The sequence below is a fragment of the Melozone crissalis genome, unplaced genomic scaffold, assembly GCF_028551555.1.
Source record: "Melozone crissalis strain CALT ecotype California unplaced genomic scaffold, PUWL_Pcris_2 ptg000039l_1, whole genome shotgun sequence".
Lineage (NCBI taxonomy): Eukaryota > Metazoa > Chordata > Aves > Passeriformes > Passerellidae > Melozone > Melozone crissalis.
In genome coordinates, this window is record NW_026535817.1 from 10,680,098 (window position 1) to 10,694,589 (window position 14,492).

A 14,492-nucleotide genomic window follows, 5' to 3' on the forward strand; every position below is an offset into this window, starting at 1 on the left:
CTCATCGTCTAAACCTGATCAGTGTATTAGCACAACAGTGCTTGGTACGTACCTGATTTATATACTCTACCTTCTGTAAATAATATAAAGGTTATTTCTTGTTAATAAGTGTGAGATCACAATATTACTGCATGCCATCAGTGGTTTGCAGGCTTACTTGACATTTAATTCTTCAGTCTTTGAAAGTGTAAGATCCCACCCTGCAGAATCTTCACTGATTGAACACAGAACACTGTCATTAATAAAACACAATAGAAGTCCACCACTAACAACTAACATATAAGCCAGGATTTTAGGTCTAAACCCGGTACAGTTCATTATTATTAACTCACAGCTATTTTTTGTTAGGAAGGTAAACCTGCAGACTTCCAAATAATCTTGTATGTATTAAATATAAACAAATATGTAACTAACGGTTGTCTCTTGGCATTTCAAGTAGATTATTCAATTGTGAAAGTATTTCTGCAAAATCAATTTTGAGTTGTTAAAATGAAGTTCAAATATTAATTTCCATTTCTACATGTAGCTTAATTAACCTAAAATTGTGAGGAATAGTAGTGTAAGGAAAAAAGAATCCTCCAGATTAATTAGACATTAAGGTACACTAACTGTGAATACCTGAACCAACATTGTAACTGAAAAAGTGCATAAACAAAGTAATACTACAAATGTGTTAACTACAGAACAGAAGGTTTTCTGAAACCTAAGTAATATTATTTTACAGGTTATTTACAGGCTGTGATTTTTCCAGACAGAGCCAATTCAGGATCTTAAAGTTCCTTTGATATATTCAAAGTGTCTTTTGGCTTCCAACTGATTTGGCGAGGAACCGATTCCCAGCCCAGGGGATCAGGCGCTGTGCGACTGAACAACACCGCCATCGTGGTTCTGTGATTCTCCACAATTCACTTCTTTCCGTTCTCCGAAGGCGGAGCAGTGTTTTCACTTGACGCTCTTGGTGGGCGTCTCGGACTCGGTGGACTGCCTGCCGTCAGTCCAGGCCTCCCGCGTGCTCTTCAGGGCCAGCGTCTTCTGCTGGTCCACCACAACGTAATCCACCCTCTCGTCCGCCACGCTGCTGCCCGAGCCGCTGTGCTTCTTCTGGGGACAGCCACAAACAAGTGCCAGTAAATGGACAACAGAAAAGCAAGCGGGTGTCCCAGACAGACACAGAACAAGCACTGGCTTCTCTGAAAGGGCCAACGCTGTCTCTCCACTAAGCATTTGAGAAATTGCCATTACGAGATCTTACTGAACATCTGCTCACCTTACGAGGCGGGGTAGACTTTCCCGAATCTAGGTCCAGATCTAAATATTCCACTTGTTTATCTCCTTTAGGTTTTACCACAGGGCTGCTTCCTCCATCGAGGCTGCTGCTTCCAAACAAATTCTGCAATCATAATTTAAACAACCTCAGCTACAAACGCACAAACTAATGTGGTCCACATAATCAAATATGCTTACTATAAACTGCCAAAATGTAAAAGCTTAAGGAAACGACTGCAATCACTTAAATCGTGGAAATTTCATTGAGCCTGTATGGCAAGGGCATACATTCTATGTTAAAAATGGGACAGAGTCAAAACCCAATGGGAGGAAAAAACCCAAAAACCACCCCCCAAATTTAGGGTTGCCACCAAACCCATCTGTGTTTTCCACTTAACGTCCCCTTCATATAATGAAATAAGAACAGATCATGTTTTGTTCTTTTTAAATGTAGTTATTATATCTCAAATTTAACATTACTTAAGCACAAACTTTTCTATTTCCCTCAATTTTTGTTAAATATCTACAATAATTTCTGCTTGACAGTAGTGGCAAATCTAAAAATGAAACATTTACATTTAATTCAAAAGTCATCATGATTAAGGTGAAAATCAAAGAGTATTGTTCAACTGACAAGATTAAAATATTAAAACTTGGGAAAATATGTGTAGGGCTGCCTGAACTGAAGTTGCATTGTATATACCTAAATTTCAATTAGCCCAGACTTTTACAACCTCACCTCCTCTGTCCTCTCCCAGCCTGATCCCTCCCTCTTAACAGGTGTTATAGGAACAGTACAATAGAAGGACTCTTCTCTAAAAGATAAAGAAAAAACAGGAAGACAGAGGGCAGCAGTCAGCAAAAAATGAAGAAGGCGGCAGAAGGAAAGACAGAAGGGTAAGGCTGAGAGCAACTTGAAAGAAAAAGCAGAATATTGCTGATTTTATTAACTAAAACGTAAGTATGACATCAAAGAAGATGCTCCAAAGCTGATGGCAGAAAAAGATTAAGAAATACAGATTCCTTGCTAAGACAGAGTTGGAACAAGTAAAAATTCTCAAAAAGTCAAATTTTAAAACAAAGGCCATGAGATATGCAGAAATGTTCCGGTTCTTTAGGAAGTAAAATATTTTATGGGCTAAAGCAAAATGGGCTGGGCTTTTTAAACTGAAGTAATCCATTATATCTCTACTGTCCAGCTCATTTAACATTAAGTGGTAACAAGGACAAGCACAAACAACTAATGTGAAGTTCATTTTCATTGCTCAAATTCTCAGAACAAATTTCTGTGTATTAAAGATACAAAAATCAGATTCTGTATCAATGTTTCCAGGATAAATTTAAAAAGCTGTTACTCATTAACCACAAAATATAATCTGTTATTTCAAACAAACTAAGCAGGCAGAACATATGCATTAGGAAACAGAAATTTTAAATACACGCAAATGAAACAGAAAGGAAACCTGTTGAATGACCTTTAAATAGGACTGGTGCAAGCAAACAGAAGATATTAACGAGCTGGAGCGTTAATGGTACCATCTTGGTATGGAAGTGAAGCCCTTGGAACAGCCTTAGGAACCAACAGGAGCACCTGGGTTGAACTGTGATTCTGTGCAGGGACAATCTCTGGGGTAACATGGGCTGTTTCCTGCACGTGTGGAACGCCACAGCACCCACTACTTACCGATGGATGGCCCCTGCAAGGGAGGAGCCAAGAATGAACACCAGCAGGCCCCTGAGCTCGGTGCTTTCCCTGGGAGCACAAGGCACAGCGTGGGGCGCCCCACGGGCTTGGGGCCCGCACCCCACTCTGCACCCCTGCTCCCACGGGAATGGCACTGGGCAAGCTGGGATGCCGAGCTGGGCAGGGACACTGCAGGGGCTGGGAGGGGACAGTAGAGGGACCAGCATTGCAGGAGGAGAGCCCGGGCAGCGAGATGGGCCAGCACATGCCGTACAAGAAGGCAGACGCACAAACAGAACAAACAAGGTGCTATGACCCCACAGAAAGTCACACATAAATGATTTCAAGATGAAAAATACTGCTGTGCCCCCTGCTAACAACCCAAGCACATGAGCACACTGAACTGACTGCACAGGACTTTGAACAGTCCTAGCAGACTGTCCCTGACCACGGCATGGGAGGTTGGAACAAGATGATCTTTCAAGGTCCCTTTCAATCCATTCCATGATTCTGGACTAGACAAAAAGCTGAGCTCAGGATACAGGTTTCCTACGGGTTTTATGCATATTCTAAACTATATTTTAGTTTAGGCCTAGGCCTGCTGCTATTGTCTCCCTTAAAACTACTGCTATTGAGTCTTTTTCTCTCTCTCTCCTTTCCCTCACCGAAGGAAACCCACAGTGTATATCATTAAATTTTCCTAACTAGCTGCACTCCATGCTGAGGATCTGAAGCTTCATTATCTGAGAAAATTCCCCCCAAAGGGGAAAAAATGCAGACATTTAATACACAAAGACTCCTTCTATCTTCTTCTTTGAAAGATGCCTAATAAAATACACATGGTTCAATTTTCATAGAATTTATACCACAAGTATCAATTGTTTTTTTCCCCTGCTCCTTCTACACTTCCTGGAAGATGTCCTTTTAATGCAGTTTTTTTAAGCATGTCTCAGAGCTCCTAGGACAGTTTATTTCCCTTCATGACATAATACTGGACTCACACATAGCCCAAGGATAAAGGATTGCAAAGGGGGGACAAATTCCAGAAAAGAGGTAGAAAAAAAGTCATGTTGTATACTGCTTTATATAATAGACATGTATATCAACCATTTTCTTTATGCTCTTAACCTCTTCAGTGAAATCCTACCAAAATTACAGCTTTGCTATGGAGATTTTTTTATCATTCTGTGGATCTAGAAGTATAAAGGGAGTGCTGTTGAATGAAGGATCTGTATTGGCATGATTTAAAAGTAAGGACTGCACAGGAAGAGAGTAGTTAAGATGTAGATTTTACATACTGGGTCTTCAGAGGACTGATTTGGGTTCATGGATACATAATTCTCTTCACTGTCGTGCGAGTCACTGCTGGAAGTTGTGCTATGAACTGAATCCGGTCTGGGAGACACGGGAAACCTGGAGGAGCTAATTACCAGGAATTATTTCACAAACAATACATCTGCAATATCTTAAACCTCCTGGTCAACAACAAAAATAAGCATATTAGAGCTGAAATTTTCATTCAAGTTTACTAGAGTGTCACATTTTTTGGTTATACACAGTCCCTTATATTTAATATCACAAAACAAAATTTCACACAGACACACTTTATTTCAATGCACAGATACACACACAGACTCACACTCTTCCAAGGGAAACTTCAAGCTACAAACAAGCTAAAAATATGATACAGATGTACACACATTTATTAACACTCCAGTCTCCAAAATGATTAATCTGAATGAGGAAAAGCCAAGACACTTACTCTCGTGCAAAGCTTCTGGTGATAGGAGATCTAACTGGAGCTTGTAATTCTTCCCATTCAGGCAGAGGTTTTATTTCTAGTGGAGCTGGTTTTGCTATGTAAGAAACAGACAACTGTAAAGCACAGAACTTTCCTAAACAAACTTAAATTTAATAGCTTTTCATAAACTAAATACAGAAAAAAACATTTATCTTTCAAATAGTAAATACTAGTAAGGACAGGGAAACACTTCCATTTTCAGAAAGACATCATATATTAACTTACATTTTTAATCTTTTCAGGTAACGAGAGGAAACATCAATTAAAAAATTGAAATATAAAATAAAAAAAAACCACTGCAACTTCAGAATTTTGCAGCATATACTTGTAGGCAGTAATGCTGTTTTGAAAAGAGATTTTGAAAGTGGCAGCATCGTGTTCTGTCCTGATGACTTGTTGAGCTGGCAAGCCCAGGGCAGGGCTGATGGGCTGTTTGAGCAGAACCAGCTCTGGGACTTCTCCTGGCTCAGAGCCAGCTGTTAATGTGCAAGCTCTGCCCTCACTGCGTACATGTGCCCTCACTGGGGAGGTTCCACGGCTCCACGAGTGGGCAGAACCTGGGCTAAGACTGAGTCTGCACAGGTGAGAAATGAGCCAGCAGCAGGAGGAGCCTGGCTCGCCTCAGAGATCACCCACAGCCGGGCAGAGTGGATGTGCCACAGAGCAACGTGCCACTCATGACATAACACTGTCCTCAAAAAAATCGCCATTTTTAAATTTCGTTTTCAGAACAACACCATGAGTAGGCTATTAGCAAGAAACACATTGTCCCTCCCTCCAGCTTATATGTCTCACACGTCCTAAACATCAGCAAAAAAGAAAAGTATAAAAAGGCTTGTGGAAAAAAAAATACCACAGAGTCAAAGTGCTGTCAACTTTATCCTCCCTAAAACTGTTTTTAGAAAACAAAATGCAATGTCATCATAAAAACTGCCCTTTCTGTCCTTGTGCCCCCTCCTACCACGAGTCTTCTGCCTCTCGGCAGGTTCACTAAGATCAAGCGTCAGGCATGCAGTAACAGAACTGAACGTGACGTAGGCAAGATGATACTAAAGCACAACTGACATTAAAAACTACCAGCTTGGCTCAAGTTTTCTGCAACGGTCTGAGACTACCTGGCAGGAATAAACAGTGGGCAAGGTGCTGCTGCAGCACACAGAGCCAGGATTTCATCCAAAGGCCACCAAGAACAGCACAAGTATTTATTCCATCCTCTTGCAATGGACTTCAAAACCCAAAGGTAATCAGTGATACTTCTCTGAGATTTTTAATGTTGTTCATTATTTTCTCTACTTCTCCTGACTATGTTAGGCACCAACTCAGCATCTTCAATAAAGCCCATCATATTAATTAAAATCCTCTTTAAGGTGCATAAATAGATGTCTGTACTAGTGTATGATCAGAAGATCAATATTTTGCTTCAAAACCTAAGTGAACTGTGATTTCAGGTTACTGCCTAATAAAAGTTTCAAGTAACTTACAAATTACTATGTACAATTTATAAGTTGTTATATATTTGCTTCTAAATAAACAGACAAAATATAAACAGCCCCAACTTAAGAGATCAGAACATTCATGTTAATATCAAAGAAAAACTTCCATGCACTGTTCAAGCCAGAAAATCTTTAATTCCTTATACAGGAAACTGGTTGCTTGGCATGGAAAATACATCCATAACCTTAGACTACAGCAGAATAGAATATGCCAGAGTTATTCTAAAATAACAGTTTTTAAAATTTTTGCTTCACTTATTTTTATAAAGCTCCATATACATACAGTGCTAAAGTACATACCCTTTCTTCTTGTAGTAAAGTCACCTATGGTTTGTGAATCAGTTCGCTCTAAACCATGTGGTTTAGGTCTTAAAATTTTAGGACTTTGACCTAATTGGCAAAAAGAAGACTCTCTTAATAATATTCTATTTGCAAGTGGAAAACTGGAATTTTATAAATAAACATCACAACCCCCTGCAGAAAAGTTAATCCCACAAGCATAAGCAAGCTGCTGAAGGAGATTTTACACTCTAGCTGGGAATCACACTAAGGGTTTAAACACCAAACCAGAAACAAAGTAAAGACTGCATGCAAGTAATAAATATATAGGAGGCAAATGTAAAAGCTGTGCAAAAAGGCTAAAAAGTGCATCAACAAATACTGCAACTGATCATTACTACTAACTGGTTTGATTAAAACAAATAAACATACATATTTGAGGTATATTTACTATCAAAAGAGAACAGTCATGTTTCAGATACAAATTGAAGTATTTATAAATAATAATACTAATAATACCAATAATATATAATAATATAATATAATAATATATTATATTTATATATTAAATATAAAAAAAGGCAAGTGCCTTCAAGTGGTACACCAAGAAGCCATATGAATAAACCAAATGAAAAGTTTAAGCCTGGTTATGTCGGAAAGCTGCCCTACAGCACAAAATGGAAAAGGACTGGTACAGACTAAGGTGTGGTGTTCCCAGCAATGGGTGAGAATGCTTCACAAAGAATAAACTTGGCAACAAACACCAGAAGTTTGCAAATCGCTGCCCCAAGGGTTTTGCGTATGAAGTGCTCTATTAGCGTTATCACTGAAGTATTGGGAATAATCAAGTAACAACAAGAAAGGTAAATACAGGTTTTGTACTGTATCTTAACTTCTACACAGTGCTTCTGAGAGACCATGCAGGTAAGACAAAATTTGTTTATTCATTAGTAGTGCTGCACAGCAACTTCCTTACAAAGAAAAGGACATGAAGTAATTTTTACACAGACAGCTCTTTTCCAATTTCAAAATCAGATGCTCCCTTAAATGGCTCAATGTGCTGATGAAACAGGTGAACAGTTGGGCAATGCTGACCACAGACACAGTGAAGCAGAACATGAAGTATTCCTGACTAGAGCCAAGTCAAAAGCATGAGCCAACATGCTGATGTACTCAATTCTGAGCTGATCCAATGTTCTTAAGTCCTTGCCTATAACTCTCTGATAAAAGCCTGCCTATTTAAAAAGACCAGGATCTTCAAACTGATGGAACAATTTAAGAAGTTCAAATCCAAACACTTTTTGATGTGATCATAATAATTTTGTATTTCAGAGTTTTATAATCTGATTTAAAAGAAATCTGGCCCAATGCAACTCAAGTTAATCTGCACTGACCTAGAAGCACAGATTGTAAGCACAATGAGAAAACTAGCAGAGGTAACAGAGTTAATTAAATTATTTAAGCAGTGTGCACTTAATAACCTCTGCTCTTATAACCGAACAGACTAAAGTGCCTGAAACCCATAATACAGAGAATAAGCTCAAGGAACTCAAGGCTGCAACTCATCATTTCTCCTTCTGTTAATGATGCTACATGGTCTGGCACAGCCAACCTTTCTGAACTGGGATTACCCCGTTTGTAAAACATGGCTGTTGTGTAACTGCCTGATTCCCACTTAATTTAGCACTTATACCAACCACTCAGATTTCCAGAAGAACTATATAAGTAAGTACAGGTCCCTTCAATACTTCTACATCAGAAAAGAACATACAAAACTCACTGAGCTTTCATCTCTTGCTGCTGGAAGACCATTTAATCTCAATAAATTTGGTGGCAAACCAGCTGGCTGCCACCAACCAGCCAGGATAATGCAATTCCTCACATTTAATGCGTCACAGAGAATTAAAATATTTGTGCAGAGTGTTTTCTTTTTCCTCCCTGGAAAAAGAAAACCCAAAGGCCTAAACTCTGTTGAGGAGCTTATACTGTGCAACACGACAGACCTGACACCAGGGAAAGGAAAAGAGGAAGGGGGGATCAAAATCACGAATCTGAGGTTATCTCTAGGTGTAACTGCAGAATTCTTTCACCCTGTTTTTGCTCATTTAAGACAATAAAGTGACATGAGCCAGGGCACTGAAAGCCCTTCAGAGTATCCCGTACTGCTTTCAAATGACCATTTTCCCCAGGAGCACACGCCTGTATCTCTGAAAAGCAACCAAGTGATTAAAACACGGAGGGGAAACTGCTTCCCCCTGTACAGCAGGCTGGCCTCCCACGTCTGTCCTATCCACAAACGCTCACTCAAGTGTCACAGGGCTGTTCTTCACATCACTGTGGTGACAGCAGGGCTCTATGGAGAGCCTGGCTCCACGCAGCATTCCAACACCAGCCATACTGAGGAACACATTTCCTGTGCTTCCCACAGGCCCACATCTACCTCAGCTCGGGAGAGATAACACTTTTAACTTACACACCTATTCTGGGAAAGATAAATCTGGGTAAAGGAAAAAAAAAAGTTTCATTTATGCAATTTAATTGTTTTTCAAACTGAAAAGGAAATAAATGTTGCAGCACCACTGGATGCAAACCTACACGGGGGGAAAAAACCCAAAACACAAATAAATTATGTCAAGTGAAACCAACTAAACAAGAAGTGAAAATTAGATGTTTTTACTATTCTATCAAGTCACCATCTGTGAAATGCAAAATTCAGCCAGGAGAGAGAAGCTCAGCTTCTGCATGTCCTACCAGGCTGTAGAAGGGCACTCTGAGCTGAAAAATCATTAATGAAGTCTGTTTTTCTAACAAATGGCTGCTTGTAGCAAGTGCCAGGCACAGCAGACGACTGTGGCTGTGGCACTGGAGCACACTCAGATGCATGAATTCTGCTCCTGGTATTTGGGGCACGTCAATGCTGCCTTTGTCTGTGCAGTCACCAGGAGAAGAGTCCATTTCACATGTTTGAGTTAATTTCAAAAAATGGTTTAAACTGAAAAATCCTTTTTGGCTTTTGCATTGGCTCTGGTTGTTTTCCATAGAACACTTGGAATATAATATTGAGGCAGGAGGAAGTTGTCCCACTGCAGTAAATTCCTGCATCAGTGCAGGTGGTCCTAATGGTTTTGTTTTTGAGGACATAATGCTGAAGAGATTAATTTGTTCTCAGACTATTGCCTTGAAACACCAGAACTAAACATGATTTCTGCTAAAGACACTTCTTTCCTGACTGGATGCTTGCTCCACGGCTTGCTGGCAAGGGATTTCATGTCAGGAAACTGCAAACATCCTCACAGAAGAGGCCAACACTTCTACTTAAATACCAGCTATTTAGGGCTTAAAATTTTTAGGTAAATATATACTAATGCAACATAAAATTTGAGAAATGCATCATCGGTTTCCTGGACAACAGGATTAATCCTTATGAGACCAGGAGATCATATGTAGGAATGCTAGAGCGGTGCTGTGCTTGGGATAGCAGGGGGAGAGCTAAAGGAGAAATCAGCCACATAAATGCACTGCATCCACACAAGAGTCCTTTCAGAGAGAAATAACTAACCACAGTTCCTTGTTCCCATCAACAAAATACATATCTTGACTCCTTTTCCTCTGTAATTACATGAAACTGAAATTTGCACTGAGGTCCAAGAATTCCCCTACTTAGAATCACTGTTGATTTCTCCTCAAAATCAAGGCTGAAATTCACTGTCTTGTTCCCAAAAAATTTATTATTTGCTTTTCAATTCTGCAGAGTAAACTCCTGCTTTTCTTCTCTTCCTCACCCAAGTGAACCCTGATTCCCAAGTAAATGGTCTCTTCAACACAGAGCTCTACAAATATCCTGAATTTGCTTTTTCATCTCTGTTTTTGTAAGACTGTCTCCTGCCAAGGTACTTGTAATTAGAAACATGTATTTAGTTACATAACATTCCAATTCATTTCCATACTAGTACCCACCAACAAATAGGAGCATCAATAATGTGCTTTGTGCTGGGTGGGGATAAGATACGGATGCTGATAACTATGGTCTCTTTAGGACAATAAAAACAAATTTAAATAACTTAATCTTATGAAATATAAAAAGCAATCACATAAAGAGTTGCTCTTCAGTCTTCTCAGACATCTTTATCCCCTCAAAACAACTTTTTACAGTGAACTGGTAATTTGAATGCTACAGAAATTAAGAACGAATTGGAAAAAATAACTCCAACTGGATCTGACAGCTAACGTTCACTGTTATTTCTAACATATTTGGCAAATGCTATAAAACTACTCAAAGAATGGCAAATGCCATAAAATTACTCAGTGAATACCAAAGCTATTAATCATCAAGAGACTACTTGACTATTCTGATTTGTGAGTAACTCTACATGTCTGAATTTTATAAGCCCCCAAAGCATGATGAACTAAGAACATTCAATAACAAAGACTGTTTTAAAACCTAAGCACAGTGTTCTGGAGCATTTATTGATTAGCAGTTTAATGGTGCACTAAGATTTGCAAACTCCAAAAGACTTCAAAAACAAAACACTGAAAAAAAAAACCCCAAAATTTAAATTATTCAGTGGAAAACTAAAGATTAACATTAAGCCTATTACAAAGTAATGGAATAGCATGACAATATGTGCATTAAAAACTATGTTTTCTTGAAAAAAGTGATAAGGGCACAGCAAAGAAGAGAAAAAATTTTATGAAGATAATTAAAAATAGGGCATTATTACTCATGTTCTCTTGTTCCTGCTCTACCTCATATCTTTGGAGTTTAAAATTACCTAAAAAAAAATCCCTAGCCCTAATCCCTAAACTTAATCATCCCCAGCACTAGTATCAGAGTAAGAACTGCACTCTAGAAAACTGGCATGTTTAATTTTTTACAACCATTATGTCCAGCACATCACAGTCCTCTGCAGCTGTGATACAGCCATCCAAATGAAATCATTATTGAAATTATTTGCTCTTTCAAAGTTTTACAAGACAAATCACAGCTGCAAGGTAAGGACTGGTACATCACAGCAAGGAGTTATTTAAAGCCATTAAGTGAAAAACTAGACTTGTACAAGTAATTTAGTACAGGCATGCAGGAAGTATACTTTTCAGCTAAATGGGAACTCGTGGAAGATCAAAGAAGAAAAAAAAAATCAATAAATTTGTACTCCACTTGTTTTACGAACTCTAAGGAAGCACCAAAACATCCCCCAAAAGCCTAATTTTTTAAAATTCCTAAATGGAATGAACAAGGGGTGTATTCTCTCTCCAAGAGAGAATGGAAGATAAAATGCATGGATTTCTCAAAAGCAAAATGAACAATACTTCTGTTCAGAAAACTCATCACAAAAGTTACAGTTTCTTTTTCAACAGATCTTCAGTTCTTGCTGCAGACAGAAATCGCCATTCTCATATTTTCAATGCCTACTTGTTCTAAACCCTCAGAACATAACTGAACCTTTATTAAAGAACATGCAAGACAATGATGATAGTGTGGAACACTGAAATGTTGCCAGTTCCTAATCATTATTATTTTTAAAGAATTGTCAGTTCTCATTGTCACAAATGCTGTCAGTGTTTCTCTGAAGTTTTATTGAAGGATGGTGTGGTACTCCTGCTGTATCAGGACATGGAATATGTTCACAGCGTCCAACTTAAATATTTACATGTTTGAATGTCTAACAAGGAAACTGTTCATCAGGCTATTTATAGCCACCTTCATGATTAATGAGGGTTCTTCATTTCCTTGATAATTACCTACTTTGCCTGGGATTTGCAGAGCACCATGCTACACTGCAACAATGGATCATTATTCCAGCCATCCAGAAGCATCACAGTGGATCCTATGGGGACGAGAATGTGGCAGGTGCTTCCTGCGCACAATTACCCTTGCAAAGTGGGCCTCAGCTCTTTCAGAAAGAAAACTGGAATTCTCTGTCAAGTTAATCCATTTGGGAGATGCTTGTGAGGAGTGGTGGCAAAGATACAGCCACATTTTTAGAAGCAATCCACGCATATTTGTGGTTTAACCACACAGATTACGTCTTTTAAGATTTTAAATGAGAAAAAATACTATGACAAAAGCAACAAGATAACTTTTAAAACATTCTCAAAAACAATTAAACAATTAAACATTTTTAATCATGATTGCCAATTCCATGAGAATTTTCCTGCTCTCTCTTGGTTTCTTTTGTTTGTTTTCTTGTTTTCAAGCTGCAACTGGGTATTTTCTTGGCATGAAAATAAATGTGTGCATCACTTACTGTCTCTAAATCCAAGTTTACCACATGATCACACGATGGGCTGAAAATTACCAGGGCCAAGCAGCAGTCTCTTTTGAAGGCAATCATGCGGACTTAAGTTGTAGGAAGCCTCTCAGATTAAATGCTGATATATTTTTGTTGAAATATAAGTCATCAAAAAAACCAACAAAAACAAACAAACAAAAAACCCCACAAAAACACCAAACCCCAACCCCCCCCCCCAACAACCGAAGCACCACATTAACTATTGGTTATTTCTGCTATCAGCGAAATAACCAATAATCTGTGCCACTCAATCCAAAACTAGGACTGAAAATATTGTTCAAAATAATCTTGAATGCAATTAAACCCTAACAATATTTTGACAAAGTTTCCATTGAAGACAAACAAGGCAAAGCCCAGGACCATGCCGTAAGCTGGGAATTCTAAATTCTGTATTGTTTCTGTCAGCAATTTGCTGAGTGATCCTGAGGGCATTGTTCAATCTCAGCTCCCCATGACCTGGAATTAGGGCCTGAGCTAAATGGAGCTCTCTCAGAAAGTGCTTTTAAGTATTATTGATCAAAAAGTTTATATTTATATTCATTCATGCATGCATTACAATCACAGACTATATTCAAATGAATAAGATTTAACTTTTGACCTTCATTTTATCATGGCCGTTGTTAGTTCAGCCATATGCTCACTGTTCAAATATTTTTTTCCAGAATCTTAAAAAGTCCACTTTGGTAGAAATGTGCTTTAACACAGAAAAAAGAAGTTCACAATTAAATGTAAGCTGGGCATCAAGCTGAGATTTTGAGGAGGTGAACTCCACCATCTCCAATTCCATTGTTGCCTTTCACTTTGATTCAGATATTGAAAAGCTGTATTTTATCAGTCAAGATGTCAAGCACGTATTTCTTACGAGATTTCAACCTTTCAGATAGGACAATATTACACAGCTACAAGGACTTATTCTGGACAGCTCCTAAACTGTTAATTAAAAAAAAAAAAAAACAAAGTCTGTTTTTGTAGTTGTTTGGTCTCAAAGTCTTGTTTTAAGATCAGATACCCCTCTGCCCAGCCATGGAAACAAATCCCATGGCAGGAGAGGGTCACTGCCATGCCCAGAGAACCCCATCTCTCAAATGCTTCCTCCTGACCCATAAAAAAACAATTAACATCTTTTTACTTTTAATTTTGACCACAAACTTGTCACTTGAAAAGAGAACCTGGCTGTTCTTTGCTGCCTAATCTGCCTAGGGAGTCCTTCTTCATCTCACAACATTTGGGCACCTTTAGTTCCACTGCTCCTTCTTGGACAAACAGTATTTTGAAGAAGGCAGGTCACCACCACGACAAATGTCACTTTTGCTCTGTGGCAGAACCAGTCACTGTCTTGGAATAATTCAGAGAGCAAGACCCATTTGCATGGGTGGATGCAGTATTTTTTCTGCTTGAAATCTTTTACCAGCAAACACACTTCCAATTTAGCATCAGGACTACATGCAATTGTGGCAAGCTAAAGCAGCCAAAAAGCAGAAATACGAAAACAAATATAGCAAATGGTCCTCCATAACTAAAGAAACAGCACTCTGAAAAAAAAACAAACTAAAAAATAGATTATTTTTGTCATTCAGTTACAGGCAAATGCAGAAAAGCACCTGCCAAACAGTCTCCATTTTGTCCCAAGCAATCCATCACTTACCTTTTGGTCTTCTTCTCTAAAGAACAAGTAA

At 38.6% G+C, this 14,492-nt stretch overlaps 1 protein-coding gene across 2 annotated transcripts in view; it reads right to left on the reverse strand.

Moving 5' to 3' along the window:
- Nucleotides 1-937: 937 nt before the first annotated feature.
- The window catches only part of GAB1 (GRB2 associated binding protein 1), an 87,815-nt gene continuing 74,260 nt past the window's right edge, over nucleotides 938-14,492 (reverse strand). Inside the window, exons 7-11 of one of the 2 annotated variants that reach the window (XM_054283790.1) lie at nucleotides 6,545-6,634; nucleotides 4,713-4,806; nucleotides 4,249-4,372; nucleotides 1,268-1,390; nucleotides 938-1,101 (exon numbers count right to left, since the gene is read on the reverse strand). In XM_054283790.1, coding sequence (XP_054139765.1) covers nucleotides 943-1,101; nucleotides 1,268-1,390; nucleotides 4,249-4,372; nucleotides 4,713-4,806; nucleotides 6,545-6,634 — 590 coding nt within the window. In that variant the 3' untranslated portion in view covers nucleotides 938-942. The remainder of the gene's footprint in view (nucleotides 1,102-1,267; nucleotides 1,391-4,248; nucleotides 4,373-4,712; nucleotides 4,807-6,544; nucleotides 6,635-14,492) is intronic. The other variant, XM_054283791.1, reaches the window with a different exon arrangement.